At 47.7% G+C, this 21,347-nt stretch overlaps 1 protein-coding gene across 1 annotated transcript; it reads right to left on the reverse strand.

Moving 5' to 3' along the window:
• Positions 1-1,114: 1,114 nt before the first annotated feature.
• On the reverse strand, positions 1,115-20,128 carry LOC142573943 (uncharacterized). Its single transcript, XM_075683141.1, has 6 exons — positions 20,093-20,128; positions 19,554-19,648; positions 17,819-17,923; positions 16,323-16,370; positions 7,615-7,665; positions 1,115-1,460 (listed from the first exon to the last, which is right to left on the reverse strand). The coding sequence occupies exons 2-6, from the start codon at positions 19,626-19,628 to the stop codon at positions 1,191-1,193; spliced, it is 549 nt and encodes a 182-aa protein (XP_075539256.1). The 5' UTR covers positions 19,629-19,648; positions 20,093-20,128; the 3' UTR covers positions 1,115-1,190.
• Between the last annotated feature and the right edge of the window lie 1,219 nt (positions 20,129-21,347).

Below are 21,347 nucleotides of genomic sequence, written 5' to 3' on the forward strand. Positions count from 1 at the left end.
AGAAACTGCGAACTCTAGTCGGAACCACTGGCCATGTGCCCCGAAGACTTCGGCTACTGAATACGCCCTATTGGGTATGTGACACGGGTGATTTTTTCCGAACAGACGACTTCGGCCACTGCGCATGCGCAAGTGTCATTGTGACGCGAAGCTAGGTAAGTGAAGATGCTTGGCCGATTCGTCAGAACGGGTACGTGCTGTGGGTAGAGGTCGGAGCAGACGAGAAAATTAACAAAAATGGAACCAGAGAGTGCATTGAGGGACGAGCGTTGAATTACAAGAAGGCAAGACGACAGTTCAGTTGACACGAAAAAAAAATTTTGCTGGTAACAGACTGGCACATACAGAGTGTTTTTCCTTTTTTTTGTTGCACCAATTTTTAAAAAAATTGCCCGTGAAACATGGCACGATTCTAACCCTTGAAATAAAGCACTCGATGAGGCCGCCATTACTGCTACGAAAAATTAGAATTCTTAATTTAATGAATAAATAAGTACGCTAATCAACAATTTTAATTGCTTTACCGCACATACTTCAATCTACGAATTGTAGAAAGTGAGTATGCAGTTAATTAGCGAAATTATGTTAATTATTCATTCAAGAATTTAGACTTCTCGTAACCGTAATGGCAGCCTCATCGAGTAATTAAACTCCAAGTTACAATTCCGCTATCTCCCGCGAACAATTTTTAAACATTTGGCGCAGCAAAAATAAGAAAGACATCATGTATGTGCGTGGGATCCGCGACATTTTTTTGCCAACTTTTGTTTTATTAGCTGAGAGTTACCCACCGTGGTTGCTATGTAGCTATGGTGTTGGGCTGCATAGAACGAAGTCTCAGGATCGAATCCCGGCCACGGCGGTCGCATTTCGATGGGCGCGAAATGCGAAAACACCCGTGTATTTAGATTTCAGGAACCCTATGTGGTCCATATTTTCGGACTCCTCCACTACGGCCTGCCTCGTAACCAGATCGTGGTCTTGACGCCTAAAACCACATAATTAAAAAGGAAATTAGCTGAGACATATCTGGCATATTACGCCTTGAAACACTCAACCAGTGTCTAAAACCAACAATGAAGTGCCACACGAACGGGCAGGTCTTGTTCGTCAGCACCAGTGTTTAGTTATACGTTGGTTACAATAAAGAGAAGTATCTCGTGACAACAGTGCCAGACGCGAAAACGGCGTCACTTCGCGGGCGCGTAGGCAACCGTGGGGCTTGCAGCGCGACTCGGCGCCACAGAGCCGGCAGGACGATTCGCGGGGGCGTGACCTGGCGTGGGACTCCCCACCCGACTAGGCGCCACCGTGCCATGAGGTCGGGTCGGAGACAAAACGGTGCGGGGTTTCCGCGGAGACGCTGGGGTAGTCGGGCTGGCTACCCTGCTGACTTGGCCATGGGCCGGGCGGCGTGGTGTTGTAGGGCTGAGGACAGCGGGGCTGGTCGCCCTGGAAGCCTACGACGAGAAGACACCAGTAAAAAAAGAAGAAAAGAAATAAAAGAGTATAGAAAGCAAAGGTCATGCAAGTGTCAACGCTAAGGAAGGCGAGGTCGACGTACTTGATGGTCCAAATTATTCGATTATAAGCTGTTGACTATCTCTCTCTATTCTGTCTCTTTTTCGTGTTGAACATTCATTCATTTCGTGTGTTATTCGTATCGCGTTTCACGTGCAATTACGTCGACCTTGTCTTTTTGAGCGTCGAGGCTTGCTTGACCATTCTTCCTTATCAAGAGGCCAGCTAGGTGGGCCGATCCAGGAGATAGTGAGGTGTGTGGTGCAATATGGCTGATTTTCGACTACATTGTCATTAATTAGGTCCATCCTAATAATTGTACGTACTCTGAGAGTAATTGCCGCTTCTCGTGGGCACCCTCGAAACCACATTCTAGACGGCACTGCCTCGCGTGAGCCCTGATTGCTCCAAGAAAACTCGTTGAGTTTCCCAAAGTTTTGCCGTTTGGCGGCTTTGCCTCAGCACGCTTGTATGTGAGGCGGTGCACCCTTTACAGGGGTATAATGCAATGTTTTTTGACTACATTGGCGCTAATTACTCCCATGCCGTTAATTTTACCAACCGCACAGTTGAATTCTGGCTTCATGTCGCATTGAGATCTACGTATTTATGCCTCTTGCGATCTTCTACAACAGGTGGAAGCGAGAAAGGATTGCTTTTTTTTTTCTGGAAGTTTTACAATGCCAAACCAGTGGGGAAGAAACCTAAAATGACCATGTCTTTAAAGGGAGTCATAAAACTGGCCTAGAATGGACGTGGCGTTGGCGTAGGCTGTGAAAATAACCTATGCTACCCTATCCCTTTCAGTCGCGGCATCTGTACATGGAGACGCAGCTCTTTCCATCTTCTTACAGTAGCGACAAGAAAAGAAATTAAACATGGATCTTAATGTAAACATAACCATCTCCCAACTAAGAATAATGTCATAAGCCACGTTAGCATTTGCATAGTTTTTTCAAAACAATTATATTTTAAAAGGTGCGCTGCGAAGTTTCATGAGAAGCTCGACATTGCTCTGTATCACTGTTGGTAATCAGTGTGCTTTGCTCCGTAAGAAGGCCTTGTGCCCAAATAAGCAACGGATTGACTTGCAACAAATATTTCAGTTACGTTCACGATATCAGGCATCATCAAAAGAGGTCAATATCTGTAATCAGACAGTTTTTGCAACCATGACGGCTAGTCTGAAGCGAACTAAATATTCATGCTATAGACCTCAAATTTTTTTTCTGCAAACCTTGCGCCATGCTTCAAGAAAATATCTATAAATGTGGGACCCCTAAGCTCATAAATGAATGAGTGAAGTAACATGTTTATTTATTTATTTATTTATTTATTTATTTATTTATTATACGCTCAGAATAAAATGCATTACAGGGGGGAGTGCTTATTAAAAATAAAGAGAACCAATGAAATCTGCAGGAAGGTCAAGTACATACAAAGAACGCAAGTGCTAATACATTGTCAGCTAAAGATTATAATGCAGAATATAATCTTGAAGTAAATTTCAGAGCAATGACAAAGTAGTAAGTACTGGAGAGTACGAATAATAGCAGCAATTCATGTAATTTTAGTTAATGCTTCGTTAAAGACGTGGAAATTGCTTTTAAAGAGAAATAATTAGTACAAGTTAGCATAAGCAATTACATCGTAATCTAATCACCAGCACTTCGTGAACATAAACGACATTATCATTACGTCACCACCTTCATGAGCATAAAGGTAAGTTAACAAGCATACAGGAAAATTGAGCTGCTTGAGATACGTTTGCGGCAGCGACCGGACAGGGCAAAGCAGAAGTGGGCGCCATGAAATAGGCATCAAAATGGTGGATACGGATGACGACGGCACAGATCACGCCATGTTTACAGACACAACTTGTCCTGTATTCAAGTCACAATGGTCGCATGATCACCCATGCGCTCACTGCTGGCTCCACCAGCGAAGTGTAATTTGTGAGGGAGCAAGTCGGTCCTAAGAAACCAGTCTTCATTTTTAATGCGAATAGCATTCTTGTCATATTCAGACCAGTTTTCTTTGTATCTATACGCAAAAGAGTGCTGTTCTCATACTTAAGATGTCCATCGTAGATGAGTTATGCCCAAATTTTTTAGTGGAACGGGCATCGAATGACACTCTTGTTTTTTGCGCAACGCTTCCGGTTCAACTCCTGAGACGACCGTGGAGGAAAATGAAAATAAATCAGAAAAAAATAGCGCAGTACAAAATTCATGGGTTTCGTTATAGATATAACATCAGAGCGCAAGTTTAGTTACACTTTGAGCTAATTATGTATCTGGAATAATTATAATTAATTAGATATCACAGAGATGATGGGGGCGAAATTCAAGATATATCAGAAAAAGCAGAAAAAAAATAGTACTAAGTTCATGGGTTTCATTATAGGTATGATATCAGAGCATAAGCTTAGTTAGAAGTGGAGGTACTGAAGTCTCTGGAATAATAGGAATTATAGGAACCGCACACCAAAGCACAGAATCATAAATTTTAGAGACCCGCCACGTGAGCACCACTTTGGCGAAATTCCTGCAAACCAGGAAGTAGAAAGCGAAAGTAATGACACTTCTCTAATGACGTCACACACAGGAAGGTGGCAAGGCCGCTTATTCAATGCAAAACAGTCGCCTCCGGGTACGGTTCGTGAATTGCGTTCACCTAATGTTAACCTAAAGAACACTAAGTCCAATCGGAACACGAGTAGGGTCTCCTACCATTTCTTTTAACGCGAGAGCGTTAAGGGGCGCGTCTGGCAAAATATCTGATGTCGGCGTTGGACGTCGTTTCGCGAAAAATCATTCCTGACCACGAACGCGCAGACCCTCCGCGTGGCGCAGCGGCGTTGCTTAAATAATTGAAATCCTCGAAGTAAAATGCGTCAGAAAAATCGGAAAGTACGGCCTAAACACAACCTACAGACATGATAGCGTCGAATCGTTATTTGAATATAAGCAGAAAACATAATTCTGTTACGCGGAAACTAAAACACAACCCATTTTCCAGTGTTTCTACCAATCATAGAGCGGTGCGGCCTGCTCGGTTCCTTGCAACACCGCCATCCAGATGCCGCTCACCTCTGCGCTTCCGTAAGAAAGCTGCGGTTGCCAGGAAGCGTGACAAGCGGGCAAGGATCCTTGAATGCATCGCGTTTAAAAGGCGAACCTTATAAGCGTACTCCAAATTTTCAATTTATTGCCTAGGCCACCAAGGTTACGCGCTTGTCAGTATCTCGCAGAATGTTCACAAGTCGCTCTGCTTCCTGCTTCTTCACGGTCGCTACTCTATTACAGCATAGTCGCCTCGAAAAAGAAAAGAAAAAAAGACAATATCGGAGATGTTTTCTCTCCTTGAGTTGGCGAGTAGTACGCACCTTTGCAGACCGCAGCTGTTGTGCGCTGGGAGAGAGGACGGCCGTGGGAGACAATACCGCGGTGGTGGGGCTCATCATTTGAGGACTTAGAAGGCGAGATGACTTCGGGCTGGCCGCTGAGCGTTGCTTCGCGGTGTACAGCTCGTAGTGGTTCATGCGGTCCAGCATCGCGCACTGCGTGCAGCGCGGTTGTAAATACAATACTTCTTTTTTTAATGAGAAGCGAAGCAGAATCTTCATTTAGAGTTACGCTTCGATCTGATTGTGACATGTTCTTGGGCCCTGTAGGAACGAAACATCGGCGCTGCGCGCGACAAAGGCGTCTTAAAAAAATTTCTGGCTCTCCAGTAATCGAGAGTAGATGCAAGGACGAGATGGCAACCGGCAAAGCAGATGGTTTGGAGACTATTTGCAATCTTAAAATGGGTGTAGCGCATGTTCGCAACGGCACACCCCACCCCACCACCACCCATCACGCCATATGCTCTCTCCATATGGACGCGGCCCAGCTAGACGAAGAAGTAATTGAATTCTAGGGTTTTACGTGCCAAAACCGCGATTTGATTATGAGGCACGTCGTAGTGGGGGACCCCAGATTGATTTTGACTACCAGGTTTTTAATGTGCCACCAATGCGCGGGACACGGGATTCTTGCGTTGTGCCTCGCGCTAAATGTTGCCGCCGAGGCCTTGATTTGCTCTCGCAACCTCGTGCTTAGCAGCGCAACACCATAACCGTTAAGCCACCGCGGCGGATACAATTGCCTGCAGGAGGCGCCACGCAGAGTGGCGCCATCTCTTGAGGCAACGCAAAACCCGCGTCACGGAACTCGGGGACTGCTGGCGTTCAGCCCGGTGTGCCAAGAGATGACAAGGAAGTGTACAGTGTCCTGTTTCTGCCTTTTTAACATCGCTATCGGTAATGAAAAATAATGCTTCAACGTGCTGGAAGTTACAGCTTGAGTTGTATTGTGAACAAACTTTACGAAGAACTCGGAAGCAATATTTTTTGTAGCTTGTTCGGGAAGTTACTAGCGTATGTAATGCGTTCCTGTACATAGGGTTTCGGGCCAGAGGCTGTATATTTTAATGTTTCGCCTGGCTGCCCGGATGATGTCGTTTTTTTTCTCACAAATTGCCCGGATGTCCTCGTTTGAGTGCCCGGATAACGGTTCTAACTTTTGGTACAAGGTCACTCGAATGTCGCCGACAACGGGAGCTAAAAGCATCTCATGTTTATAAATTTTCACACACATATGCATTCATCAAGTATTGCAGGAATCCATCAGGTCGCGTATCGTCCTTGTCCGCATGCTTTCTTTCGTTGTTTTTCGTTCTTTTAAATTTCTTTATTACATGCTTTGATGATGCATAATTTTTCTGTTCAGTTAACTGATTGTTTCTGTTATTACTTTTTTATCTTTATTGCGTTGTTAACATTTTTCTATCCTTGACAGAATATGTGGAGTAGCATGTTAGGCATTTTTCTAGGTTAACATCTTCAGCTCTCATTAAAATATATCTATTTCACTCAACAGAATATACAAGCAGTTGTGTAGCGGGATTCTTTGACCGATCACATGCAAGCGTCTGAAAAAAAAAAAAAAGATGACTCGGAATATTGAATGGAAGACAGAATAGCGCGTAATATTTTAAACAGAAACGTATTCGATACTTATCAGAAGATAATGTTGCAATAAGCGATAACAACTTGATTCTTTGTGGAAATAAACATACCGAAGCTTATTCAGAACTGATAACTCGGTAATCGAGACCAGGTAGTCAAACAATAAAAAAAGAGAGGAATACATTCACCGACGGTTACATTGCTCGCTAATGCGAAGATTTAGCGCAGCTCTATGCGCGTTTTCATTTGGCGATGCATTGAGGCGAAGACTTTGAGAGAGACTTGTTGCGAGTCGGCAATCGTCGGAAATTTGATCTGCGGGTCAAGGGCGTCGGCTTTTATGAATGACTTGTCGAAGGTACCAGTGTAACTGCTGGCGCTGTTTCGCTGCCAGAAAATACTACATACTTTGCATCGCGCATACAATCAGAATACAAAACAATCTCAAACCTTGACAATCGAAACCAGCACGAACGAGACCAAACAAAGCGCGAGCGAGGGATGACGGGAGTACACGATAATATGAAGTCAGCGGTCCGGCTGAAACGAGATACGAGTACGCATAGAACGGCCGGGCGGGTCCGCATGAAACCAGGGGGCATTTTGTAAGAGTCCACCAAGTGGACTGTCCATTTCAACCGCCGCTGATTGGCTGGGGCGGCTCGTCTCCTCTTCGCTCGCACAACTCCATCCAATCGGCAGCGGCCGAAATGGACAGTACAGTAGGTGGACTTTTACAGAATACCCTCCCAGTTTCCTGCACGGACGTCATTGAAGGGGCCGCTTTCATTGGTTTCTGCCATTTGCGGCTGACGTCTTTCATCCGCCGCTCCGCGTTCGCTCTTTCATCTTTCGCTGTTGCGCGCGTTGGCTCGGTTACGCCACTGCCACCGCCACCACCGACGAAGCCCGCCCATAGGCGCGGGCCCCATTAACAGCTATGGTATAAAAATGAAACGAAAGGTAATAACATTTTGAAGTGCTGTGACAGTGACAGAAGTTTGCAAACACGCAATTAATCTACAGGCACTTTTAACCATAGTAACTCCATCACTTCTGCCACGTCTTGCCATACTTACCTCAACTACTGTCCACGCCAGGACAGTAAGAAGAGTAGTCTCCTTCGGAATCTACGAGAAAGAAAAAAATAGGAATGTTCGCGAACAAAAGTATGCACACAAACGAACTTGTTGGAACCTATGTGAATCGAACATTTGGTGGAACGGTTGATTAAATGCCATTTAATTAGCGCCGTCCGTACAAGTTTGTTTAGTTTCATCCAATGCGACGTATGCTCTCAAGCGAAGTTTATGTTTTACGAACGGGCTTCGAAACCAACGTTGGCGACAAAGTTTCACTGCCAGCTGATGTACATAATTGGTTACATTGTTATGGTTAAGATCTTCGCGGTGAAGGTATTGTAAAGCCAACAGCAACGCACAGAGTTAGGTGATGATGTTACGAACTCGCTGAGTAATGGAGCTAACGGTGGTCTACGTTTTATTTCGTCTGTTAGACGCGTGTACTTTTCTAAAAGACACGTGGTATCACTACTGTCGTTTTTTTGTTTAAGTATCGCGAGCCTAAGTGAAACCCTATAGGCGCTTGAAGACCAGCAGTCTGCGACACTGTTTCTTTGACCAAGACACACATTTCGCGTGTTTTTCTTTTGTAAGTCATCGTAGTCCAGGTAACGCCGCGACAGAACGGTGCAGACGGTGCAAAACAAACTTGTGCTTCGCGCGTGAGAAAGCGCGTTTCACGTTTTCATATCTTGCAGGTATTGTTTTCTGATCGGTTGCAGCTTTACTGGGATAACAGCTATATGGGGATACTGCAGACGCATTTTCGCGATCGCCGTCGTCGCAGCCGTGCTGTCTCGTGTAACATCCAAGTGCGAGGAGAACAAGCGGCCTGCACGGCTTCTTTTAATTGAGGGTCACGTGATTTTCCATGGGCGCGATCGAGGTCGAGCATGCGAGAGCGAGCCGTGAAGGATGATTGCTCGATTGCGCGCTGCCTTCGCGCGTGCCCCACGTTGAACAACGCGTGATTGAGTCTGTTCTGCCCCAGCACAGGGTTAGGCCTGGCTACGCCCGGCTAAGCGCGTGCGCGATTTGCGCGCCCTGCGTTGAAAATCATCTGCTGCGTCTGCCCGGGCAAACATGCAAGGACGAGGCGGGAAAGCTGGTGGCCTGATGTGCAGTTTCTCGCGCCCTGGCGCTGTAGGTCACATGACCTGACTTTTTCTGAGACGCGGCCCAGCTTAAGTTGTGTTTGGATCTGACTGCTGGTACGATCTGTTGGGAACTCGGCGCTGACGCCCGTGGTTGTACCTGGGTCGCAAGCCCCAAGGGTAGCGTTGGCCTGGCGGCCTGGGGTACAACTGGAAGCATCCGAAGGTCCCGGCAAAGCATGAGTCGACTGGTAACAACGAAACAACTTGTTTATTTTAACATCGCAAAGAGTTGGCGGTCAGGTTTGACCGAAGTAGAGAGACGGGAGAGCACTTCACTCAACAGAAGAAATCGGAGCCCTCCTTTTGGCGTCCGGGGGCAGCTGTTTTTATACTCTCGCAGTTGAGGGCAAGAAGGAACCCCTCAAAAGACGAGCACGTGAATGTACAATGGGCTAATGGTGACGCACACTGTCGTAGCGATGCCGTAGCACCATGTCGAGCACGATCTCGTAGCACCCTGTCGTGGCGCTGCCGGTCGGACACAATGACTGTAATGAGAGGATGGTCCCTGCTTTGGCATCGCCTGTTTCGGGCACAATGACTGGAATGAGATCCCTGCTTTGGCATCGCCTGTTTCGGGCACAATGACTGGAATGCGAGGATGATCCCTAGGCGGTCGCATCGCCGCAGTCGCGCCTGGAAACACCTGGCGATGAGTGTTGCGGCGACGACGATCGGGCCAAAATGTCTGCCGCCCCGCCGCAGTCGCGCCGGCAAAACCACGTGTCGCAGGCGAAACGCAACAGACCGCCCCGCCGGGGGAAGGAGATCCCGATGGACAGGGGACTGCATCCGCTGTCCGGAGGGATGTCGCTCGATGATGCTCATAACCGAAGTCGGGCGTCCCTCGACGTTTCTTGAGCGCAGCGCACCGAGAAGGCCTCGTTCTCTTGTTCAGGTTCGCACGGGACACTGCAAAGTGACTTCGGGAGAGTTCACATTTTTGTTCTCGTTCCCGGCAAGCGTTAGAACTACGCTGAAACTCAACCGCTCAGTCAGCAAGCACGGCACAACCCTCACTAAGCCCTGCCAGGCTCTTTCCCCTTTTTATACCACTGCCTAGTTCCTTACAGTAGTCTAGCATCACTCAGAACGCGTCCACAAACTGAAAAATTGCACTAGAAAGCATATCATCACTTTGAAACACTAAACAAAAGCAATATGTTAAAAAAAATCCTGCCTCAGGAAAAAAAACATCAGTAACAAACAATTTTGAGGCTGATTCCTACGTTAGGGGCTTCGACTTAAGCCATCGGCGTTACCGTTGAGACTCCCCTTTTTGTAACGCACCTCAAAGGAATATTGTTGTAAAGCGAGGCTCCAGCGCAGGAGGCGGCCATTTTTGGGAGAGATGGTCTGCAGCCATTGGAGAGGGCAGTGATCCGTCTCAATGATAAACCTCGAGCCGGCTAGATAGCATGACAATTTCTGAACGGCCCACACGAGACACGCACACTCTTTCTCGGTGGCGCTATACGCCTGCTCACGACTGGTCAGCTTACGACTAGCATACAGGACGGGGTGTTCTACTTCTCCATTTTCCCGTTGGCACAGTACAACGCCCATGCCTCGCTCACTAGCATCGCACTGAACAATGAACCCTTTTGTATAGTCTGGCGATCGTAGCACAGGCTGGCTTGTTAGGGCACTCTTTAGGGCGCTAAAAGCTCTTTCCTTTGTCTCGTCCCAGACGACTGTTTGAGGCTCTGTCTTTCTTAGAGCATCCGTCAGGGGAGCCGCGATATCAGAGTACCTAGGGATGTACCTCTGATAGTAGCCGGCGACACCCAAGAACGACCGAATATCGGTCTTGGTGCGCGGTTGCGGAAAGTCTCGCACAGCGGCCACTTTTATTTCAGAGGGGCGGCGACGACCCTGACCAATCACGTGACCGAGGTAGACAACCTCGGCCTGTGCTAACTGGCACTTAGGAGCCTTGACTGTCAAGCCCGCTTCGCGCAGGCGGGTTAGCACTGCCCGCAAGTGTGCCATATGCTCAGACCAGGATGCGGAGAATATCGCTACGTCGTCTAGATACGGTAAAGCGAATTCTTGCTGTCCCCGCAACACTTTATCCATGAGACTTGAAAAACAGTATGGCGCGTTCTTCAAACCAAAACTCAACACTTTAGGACGGAATGTTCCCATTGGTGAAATGAACGCCGCATACCTACTAGCCTCTTCTGTGAGGGGAACCTGCCAATAACCCCTGACAAGATCTAGGGTGGAAATAAACTGAGCGCTACTAACTTTCTCAAGGCGCTCCTCGATGTTAGGGATCGGATAAATTTGATCCTTAGTGATGGAATTAAGCCTGCGGTAGTCGACGCAAGGACGAGGTTCCTTGCCCGGTACCTCAACTAAAATCAAAGGGGAGGTATAATCACTCTCACCTGCCTCAATAACACCGAGCTGTAGCATTTTCTTTACCTCAGCCTCCATAATATCGCTCTGGCGGGGTGATACCCGATACGCCTTGGATCGTACTGGCTCTGGGGAGGTAAGTTCTATATCATGAGTAAGTACAGAAGTCCTACCAGGCCTCTCAGAGAACAGACCTTGAAACTCTTGTAATAGCTGGTGTAGTTCGGTTTTCTGCTCAGGCGACAGCGGTGCTTTACTGATAAGGTCACTAATGACTTGACCGGTGTCTTCCCTGTTCGTCACTGAGCCTAGTCCCGGAAGCTCGACCGGAAGCTCTTCAGGAACGTTTACCATCATGCACACCACTGCTTCCCTTTGTCTATAAGGTTTGAGCAGATTACAGTGGTAAACTTGCTGTGCTTTCCGCTTTCCTGGCAGACTTACCACGTAGTTAACGTCCGACAGTTTCTGAACAATTCGTGCTGGGCCCTCCCACTGCACGTCTAGTTTGTTGTTTAGCGATGTGCGCAATATCATGACCTCATCGCCAACCTCAAAACGACGGGCCCTGGCTGTCCGATCATAATAAACCTTGGCCCTCTGCTGGGCCTTTGTCATTGCTTCACCTGACAACTCCTGTGCCCTTCTTAAGCGTTCGAGGAGCTTAAGCACGTACTCCACCACGACTGGGTCGTCGCCCCTACCTTCCCATGATTCTCGAAGCATGCGAAGCGGAGATCGAAGCGAGCGACCGTACACCAGTTCAGCTGGCGAAAACCCCGTAGCCGCATGCGGCGCGGTCCTTAAAGCAAACATCACCCCAGGCAGACACAGCTCCCAGTCAGTTCGATGTTCAAAACACAACGCTCTCAACACGCGCTTCATGACGGAGTGGAGCTTCTCAACGGAATTCGACTGTGGGTGGTACACTGAGCTGTGTAACAGCTTTACCCCACACCTTTCGAGAAAAGTTGTCGTCAAAGCGCTAGTAAACACTGTGCCCTGGTCTGATTGGATTTCCGCAGGGAAACCAACTCGCGCAAATATGGACAGTAGTGCATTAACTATCTCAACTGAGCTGAGTTCTTTAAGCGGCACTGCTTCAGGGAACTTTGTCGCTGGGCAGATCACAGTCAAAATGTGTCTGTACCCCGTGGCTGTTACCGGCAGAGGTCCCACAGTATCAATAACGAGCCGTCTAAAAGGCTCCGTAATGATAGGTACCAATTTCAACGGCGCCCTCGATTTGTCCCCTGGTTTGCCCACCCGCTGACAAGTGTCACATGTCCTCACGAAATGGTCTGCGTCCCGAAAACACCCTGGCCAATAGTACTCTTGCAAGAGACGGTCCTTAGTTTTCTTAACTCCTAGGTGTCCGGACCACGAACCCCCATGCGACAAGCGCAACAGATCCTGACGATAGCATTGAGGCACGATCAGCTGATCGAACTCCACTCCTCTTCGGTCTAGATACTTCCGGTACAGGACTCCACCTCTTTCCACAAAACGCGCAGTTTTCCTGGCGATACCTTCTTTGACATTGCAGCGCACGTTTTCCAGGCTGCCATCCTTTTTTTGCTCGGCTATCAAAGCCGACCGGCTGACTTTTAGCAACCTATCAAGTCCGTCTGACGTAGGCGCGATGAGCAAATCAGTAGATAGCTCTTCTAACTTTCCCGAATCGGGATTTTCCTCTCCAGTATCTGGCGCCTTCAACGCTACAGACTCAATTTTATTCAGTTCGGGCGTGCTCTGAATATCAGCTTGCTGCGCCTCTGACCCTTTTTCGTTGTTTGATAACGTCGGCCCCGCAACTACCGCCTTTGCAGCGAGCTCCCGAACCTTCGATCTGGTTAAGGCCTGAACACTAGCTTCACCAAACAAAAGCCCCTTCTCGCGCAGGAGGTGATCGGACCTGTTTGAAAATAGGTACGGGTACTGGGGTGGCAGCATAGATGACACTGCCGCCTCTGTCTCAAGCGCTCCGAAAGGTCCTTCAATAAGCACCTTTGCTACTGGCAGACACACGCTATGAGCTTCCACGGCTTGCTTGATCCACGCGCACTCGCCCGTGAACATATGGGGTTCTACGTAAGACGGGTGAACTACATCCATCGTAGCTGCGGAATCGCGAAGCACTCGGCACTCTTTCCCGTTCACGAGGAGGTCTCGCATGTAAGGCTCGAGAAGCTTCATGTTCTCGTCAGTGCTGCCTATTGAAAAAAACACAACTTTTGGTGTTGTTTCCGGACACTGCGCCGAAAAGTGACCCGGCTTCTGGCACGTATAACAAACGCCCGCTCGCCTCATCTCGAACCGCTTTCTGCGTTCGGCTTCGGCTGCCGTCTCTTTACGTTTGGTCGGATTGCTTTCACTCGCATCCTCACTACGCGTGTCCCCCTTAAATCTCATGGGCGTGAACCTTGGCCTCTCAGACTTGGAGCCAAATTCACCCTTTTGACCGTCCTTAGCTCCGCGAGCTCGACGCGTCACAAACTCCTCGGCTAGCTCAGCGGCTCTAGCCACCGTACTCACGTCTGGCCTATCCAAGACCCAGTATCGCACGTTCTCCGGTAACCGACTATAAAACTGTTCTAGCCCGAAGCACTGCAGAACTTTATCGTGGTCACCAAACGCTTTCTCTTCTTTGAGCCACTCCTGCATGTTCGACATAAGCCTATACGCAAACTCTGTATATGACTCACTTCTGCCTTTCTCATTTTCCCGAAACTTCCGACGGAACGCCTCCGCAGACAGCCGGTACTTTTTTAGCAGACTCGATTTTACTTTGTCGAAATCCTCTGCCTCCTCTCTATCCAAGCGAGCGACTACGTCGGCCGCCTCGCCGGGTAACAAAGTGAGCAAGCGCTGTGGCCACGTTTCCCGAGAGAACCCCTGCTTCTCGCACGTTCGCTCAAAGTTAACCAGGAACAAACCAATGTCCTCTCCAAGCTTAAACGGCCGCATCAGGTCAGTCATTTTGAACAATACTCGTTCTCCTGCACCGTGTGCCTGACTTCCATTACGAGCGCGTTCCATCTCTACCTCGAGACGCTTCATTTCCAAAGCGTGTTCGCGCTCTTCTTTTTCTTTCTGCTCTTTAAGTTCGCGCTCCTGTTTCTCTTTTTGCTCTTTAAGTTCGCGCTCCTGTTTCTCTTTTTGCTCTTTAAGTTCGCGCTCCTGTCTTTTTGACCTCTCCTCAATAGTCTCAAGGCATTCCGACAGCTCGTCATCCTCAGCCTCTAACTCAAGAATAGCCTTTAGCAGTTCAGGTTTTCTTAGTTTGTCTGAGACATCCAGACCCAACTCTCTTGCAAGCTCCAACAATTTCGGTTTGCGCAACGACTTCAAATCCATGGCTGCTCTGAATGCTGCTTTCTCTACTGCTTACTATTGTCTTGCCGCAAACTAACCCGGCAGCAACGACAACCACAATTACCAGCTCTGTTTCTAACACTAACAAAAGCCTGGCAAAGCTCAGAAGAAGAAAGTCCCGCACTCACCAAACCTCGCAGGCAGGAATTCCGCGCAGTCGTTCCGCTGCAGGCAACCAGTCGTCACACAGGGCTCGTTGCACTGCTCCCGGATCGTCGTTGAGCTGCTCAGCATACTGTCAACTGCATCTCTTTGCTGCTGGCCTCCGTTGTCGCGATCTCGCCGCTGGCAGACAGTTGTTTGAAGTCGGAGGCGATCTCACCGCTGGCAACCAGATATTTGGGATCGGACTGCTGGTACGATCTGTTGGGAACTCGGCGCTGACGCCCGTGGTTGTACCTGGGTCGCAAGCCCCAAGGGTAGCGTTGGCCTGGCGGCCTGGGGTACAACTGGAAGCATCCGAAGGTCCCGGCAAAGCATGAGTCGACTGGTAACAACGAAACAACTTGTTTATTTTAACATCGCAAAGAGTTGGCGGTCAGGTTTGACCGAAGTAGAGAGACGGGAGAGCACTTCACTCAACAGAAGAAATCGGAGCCCTCCTTTTGGCGTCCGGGGGCAGCTGTTTTTATACTCTCGCAGTTGAGGGCAAGAAGGAACCCCTCAAAAGACGAGCACGTGAATGTACAATGGGCTAATGGTGACGCACACTGTCGTAGCGATGCCGTAGCACCATGTCGAGCACGATCTCGTAGCACCCTGTCGTGGCGCTGCCGGTCGGACACAATGACTGTAATGAGAGGATGGTCCCTGCTTTGGCATCGCCTGTTTCGGGCACAATGACTGGAATGAGATCCCTGCTTTGGCATCGCCTGTTTCGGGCACAATGACTGGAATGCGAGGATGATCCCTAGGCGGTCGCATCGCCGCAGTCGCGCCTGGAAACACCTGGCGATGAGTGTTGCGGCGACGACGATCGGGCCAAAATGTCTGCCGCCCCGCCGCAGTCGCGCCGGCAAAACCACGTGTCGCAGGCGAAACGCAACAGTTGTGAAGCGAGCGGCAGCACCGCAACGTTCGCTTTGGGGACAAGCACGCGCGTTTCCCGCGGACGCGCTGTTCATCACGCCAGCGTTGTGACAGCAAGTGCTCGAGGTCATCGAGTGAAAGCCGTTCGCATTTGTATTTTGGTGCGTGTCACCACGCTCGTACAGTTAGTAAGCCATTGTTGACTACAATTTAAGGAACCTATAAGAATGCAGACCCTATTTCGCGTAATTGCCTGATACTTTGGTATCGCTATCAGTGCTTCGGGGTGGGGGTGAAAACTACATCCTTCTTTGTCTTTGTTGAAATGTGCCTGCTTTTCAAAAAATATTTCTTTCTTTCATTATTGATTGCTCTTGCAACTTTTCATTCTTTCAATACAGATTTTATATATATTTCCGCATTCCCTTGTTATATATATATTTATCTTTCACCCTATCCACATGGAGTAGCATGTCTCACTTTTGCTAGGCTAACAGCTCCGTCTCTTAGTGAAGCGTCTCTCCATGTCTACGAAATAAAATTAGGGTGCGAAGGAAATATCTGGTGAAGTTCCTCTTTCGAGGCACAAGAAAGTGTAACGAAGTTGTTTTGCGTATCACCACGACTAACATATAACATAGCTTAGGCATATCAAGAGATAAGGCGATCAATGAAGCTGTTATTCAACAACAACAAGAAACAGTAAAAGCAGCAACAACAAATAAGGTAGCAAACTCCTTATTTATCACGCGCGTCGTATCTTGCGTTGCTCGTGCTTACCATTTCAGGGTGAATTATCATGCGGTACCGTCTCGACAGTGTGTCCGGCTGTACACGAAGAAAACTAAGTCAATGAAACTCAAATGCATTTCGGACAATCAATCAATCAATCAATCAATCAATCAATCAATCAATCAATCAATCAATCAATCAATCAATCAATCAATCAATCAATCAATCAATCAATCAGTGAGTGAGTGAGTGAGTGAGTGAGTGAGTGAGTGAGTGAGTGAGTGAGTGAGTGAGTGAGTGAGTGAGTGAGTGAGTGAGCGAGCGAGCCAGCCCAGCCCAGCCCAGCCCAGCCCGCTTGCTCTGCTCTGCTCTGCTCTGCTGTAAAATTTCAAAAAAAGGAAGGTCAGTGCTTACAACTTCGCATTTAAAACAGATATCCCAATACTGTGAAGAGCATAATTAAGGACGTCTAATCCAGACACAATTAACATATTATGCATTGCTGTTAAATAAGACTACTAACTTGCGGAGAGGAAATTTTGAAAAATGAATTCAGCGGAGCAACTATTTCATATGAAGTATGATGTTATACCGACTCACGGTAGACCCTTTATCGGACGCAGTTTACACGCACATATTTGCATATCTGTTTACGGCGCGGAGTTAGACTTTCCGTTTCGATCTTTCCTATAAAAGGTCGTGTTTCGGTAGTTATTGCCTAGAATATACGAGATCCTAAATCAGAATTAGCATATCTTCCGCACATGGTCTGTAGTCCTCCGGGGCCAATTTGGGCTTAAAATGAAAAGTACATGGCAGGTGACCGCACCCGCTGTGTAATCCACTTGTACGAATTTCAACAGAAATCAGGTGTTTTAGCTTATCTGCTATCAGCAGACTGAAGATGACCAAATTTTTATTGTCACCCAGTAAAAACTTGGGTCATTTATCAGGCTGCATGTCCATACTAAAAGCCGTCAAAATCACTGTCGTTTGGGCTGCCAGAAAAAAACAAGTCAAGCATGTCGGATGCGACGAATGGCTACTATATGCCTTCATCGCCTTCAGAATATTTACTTCTTGCGCACGGTCAACTGCCTACACGGAGCTTGAACAATTCAGTGAAGGTGCAGCAGTCGCTTTCATGTCGTCACGGTGGTTCGTATATTACGGCGCATACTGATATGAGGTTTAGCACGGGAAATGTTTGCGGGCACAGTCTGGCGCCGCTATGTACAAGCGCACCTTAGATTTTAATAAATAAAATCAGGTATATTCCGCACTCCACGAGAATTCAACTTGCAATCGCATGTGGTTCGCGAACTCTTGTTCAGAAAATACAGTACGTTTCCACATGTCCGTAATTTAACGCTTTCCCTTCCAAAGCTATAGCGACGCTAACTCAAATCGGCTCGGCGATTGCCTGCATGATAGAGAACTTGTGTGTTTCAAATGCATTCAAATAAGGAGCTATCCCAGGGCGAAAGTTGTCCCTTAAGCACTGCATGCATTGTCTATAGTCTGACATCGAAGAGCTTACGTACAATCAGGAAGGTTTCGGTGACAAAGTAGCCAACTGTGTACAACAGGGTTCCGATGACGCGCACGAAGATTATGTTGAATCCAATGCGCATCCCATGAATGTTGGTCTGCAGAGAAATGGAATCGGCGATTGAGTCAATGCGGACGCCATCTCTGCGTCGGATAGAGGAAGCCATTGTGGTTCACAGGGAGCATTCATACGCGCTCCTACGCACTCGGTGCTTGAGCATGTGTATGAATGTTCCACGTTTATAATTCATTCCAGAGAAACGCCCCACATATTAACGTGACCGTTTCCTCAACAATGCGGCACTGTGAACATGAAGGGGGTGAATAACTGTCTTTGGCTCTTTCTCCCGTTTTGGTGGTCGGTTGTTGACGGTCGGTTATCGGTGGTAGGGGGACCGAGTTCCGGGATGCCTTCGTCGCCAACAGTAAATAAATCACATTAAAGAAGGAAACCGTCGACGTGAATGTGGTTCTCACAGACTTGAGTTCTAGATGTGGCACTAGGCAACAATGAAATAAAGACTTCGTCATAAAAGCGTGTAGGGCTATTCCGGGGTTTGAGAATATAGACAATAAGCAAAAATGCGAAAGTAAAAATTTGGGTCAGTTGAGGACATGTGTTCCTAACAACGTTGTGCGTGAAATGGAACAGCCGTGGCTCTCTGCACGTGCTGTCGCGGTGAAAGCTTTGGGGTGTCCAAGGTTCGGGTGCTTTCGAATGGACTAGTAGGTTCATTGCTCTAACGAATGCGTCAACGGATAGTATGGCGAGAGGCTCTTGTGCGTTTTAAAGGTACTCCCTTGTTGCTCCTGCCTTTGTCTATCACTACAGTTGTTGGCTGAGACTTCTGTACCTTACGAAATTATGCGATAAAACGACAGGTTCAGCGTGGATGCCATCACTGCCACAAATATAAGCCTTCAAACGCATCCTCTTTTTTAAGGAACCGAAAACCTTTTTTTAAAAAAATTCGGCTATACACTTACAATGACAATGAACGTTGGCGGCACCTGCACCACATTTTTGCAGCATCTTCGCATGCTGGAGGTCATGAATCTTTAAGAGACTAGCGCGCACTACTTAAATGCTTATGCAGAAACCATCGGCAATCATTTCCTAAGGGGCCTACAGCTTTATTCGCATCAAGTAACACGTTACGTGAATAAATGGCCGTTACATTACGTTGCATTACATTAAATCACATCTTTACATTGCATAAATGACTGCTTGGTGGAGCCGCGGGAAACATAGTACGATCAGAGGTGCCACAGACACACCCAAAAACAAAGGAAAGAAAAGACATCACAGGCTAGTATTTGCACTTCATATAATGAAAAGTATAATAAAGCAACAAGGGGAGAACTTGAATTACGCACGCACCAAAACCTAACACATATGTAGCATAGGAATGCAAGTTGTACCAATGAATATCTCAGAGTAAACAGTGCGCATTTATCACCAACAAAGGGGAAACAAAATGCATTCTTTGTAAACAACAGTCGTTAATGAATAAAGGGAAAATCAGACATCCACCCGTTCGTAGCAATTGCTACAAAGGGTTTCCGCAGAACTACTATGTCAAACAGTCGTTAGCTTGATTTGTAGTTGGTCTCCTGTTTACGAGGCTTTTGTAGTATTAAGTAAAATATGGTTACATTAATGCATCTGTGCACTTAAAGCATTTGTCACGTGGTCATCTGTCAAAAGTTCGCAGCCGACATGCGTACCTTGGAAGCAGCTGCGATCCAGTACATGATGACCATGAGCGTCAGAAACCGTAGCGATGTGTAGGTGGTGCCCATGATCCAGATGTACGGACGTCCTGCGTGCCGCTTACTTCAGCATTCGTAACAGTGTAATCACAGGTGCATTGCAAAATAGATTTTAAAAATGAGTTAGTTGTAAGTGCAGCGTTTTTGAAGTGTCGTCTACTATTCTCTTCTTTCAGACGTGCTCTTTACGCGCTGCCACCCTTCCACTCAGAATGGACCGGCGCGATTACGTACATCTGTCGAAGTGGGATAGGCGAGTAGACCAATTTCTTGGAAGGTGGTTTGACGGAGCTCACGTCGACGCTCTCTCGGCCCGACCCACTAGTATTTGATGTCAACTCGACGACCCGTTTTCTGCCCTATAAGCTGGCTCGGCACAGCTTTATCGGGTGGGCGTAGTACCACATAACTACAGTGTCGGCGTGGATGGTCACCAAAGCCACGACTTTGTGCTCGGAATCGGAATGTCAAAAGATAGACGCACGGAGACTTACTGTGGTAATCCGTGTTCCTGGCCGTGACGACAGTAGACGTCGCTTCCGAAACCATCGCCAGAAAGGTGATGAACTGCACGGGGGAAGCGCGGACAAACTCGAGTTGCAGTCAAAACGTCTGGCAAACGCGCTTTCCACATTCGTGCAACTTTGTTTCAGCTGAAGCAGCATAATAACTTTTTTTTAAATATACAGATACAACCCGTCGAGCACACCACACAGCACCCTGCTGCATGTCTCCCATCACTATCATCATCGCTTCAATACCCAGTAGCCCAAGTAGTACAAGGGGCCGCAATTCAATAAATATCTCTCTCTATCCCACTAAATCTCTCCCCGTCCAAGTAAACAATCTTGTCGGAGTAACTACCGAGCAGGCGTCTCCCCAGCAGGAACGAGATGACCGTTCCTTCACGAACGTTCGAAAAAAGTGCAGTGGCCCCCGTTGCCTCTGCAGAAAATGCAGAATAAGCTCAGACAGAAGGTGCAAAAGCCCCCCCCCCCCCCACCCCTCCACCCCCACATAGTCTCATTCTGCGGCCTTAACTCCACCGAGCTGGTAAAAGACATTTCATCCGCCATCTCTACTGCGAAAAAGAAAAATAATAACAACAAAAAAGCTGCTAACACTATGCCGGAAACGTTGCGCTAGTTTACGGAAACAGCTCGCGGAAGTAAGACCATGCACAACAGACATTTCCTTTCTTGAACATTCCTCCACCTTGCTGTGTTTCACGGAACTGATTTGGCGTATTCAATGTCCCTGAGCCTTGAGTTGTCGATTGATTTCGCCTTGCTCTGCAATCTGTTTGCCTCCGAAAGGTGACCGCCCCTGAAAGTCATTGGTTTCGGGCTCGATTCTCATGCAAGGACGAATTTTTCTTCATCTTCGAAGATTTATTTCTGTCAAACTCGTGTGGGTTTCATCTCTAGCTTTGTGCTATTCATTTGGATGGAACACCGTTTTTTTTTTTATTCTTGAATGTCCAACCAACCTTGCCGGCTTCCGAAGCAATGACCTGCCGCATTCAGGAATGAGAGCGAGCATGCTGAAGGCCACCTGGCTCGCGCTTCACCTGTTCACTCTTGCTTCTCTACGTATACCTTTGGGCGAGCTGTTTCCTTAGACTAGAGCAATATGTACAACCCCAAAAGTCAGCCCACTTTCATGTGTCGTTGTCGTTACGCCGGAAATATATATTGTCTCATGTTCTGACAGGATAGGGAGAATTGATGCTTACGAATGCGCGTGTAT

Source organism: Dermacentor variabilis, chromosome 3, assembly GCF_050947875.1.
Source record: "Dermacentor variabilis isolate Ectoservices chromosome 3, ASM5094787v1, whole genome shotgun sequence".
Taxonomy (NCBI): Eukaryota; Metazoa; Arthropoda; class Arachnida; order Ixodida; family Ixodidae; genus Dermacentor; species Dermacentor variabilis.

Coding starts and splice junctions, on each gene's coding strand:
- LOC142573943 (XM_075683141.1), bottom strand. CDS start 19,628: ATGGGCACCACCTACACATCGCTACGGTTTCTGACGCTCATGGTCATC. Junction 17,924..19,553: donor GGATCGCAGCTGCTTCCAAG/GTACGCATGTCG, acceptor ATTTCTCTGCAG/ACCAACATTCATGGGATGCG. Junction 16,371..17,818: donor TCACCGAAACCTTCCTGATT/GTACGTAAGCTC, acceptor CTTCGTGTACAG/CCGGACACACTGTCGAGACG.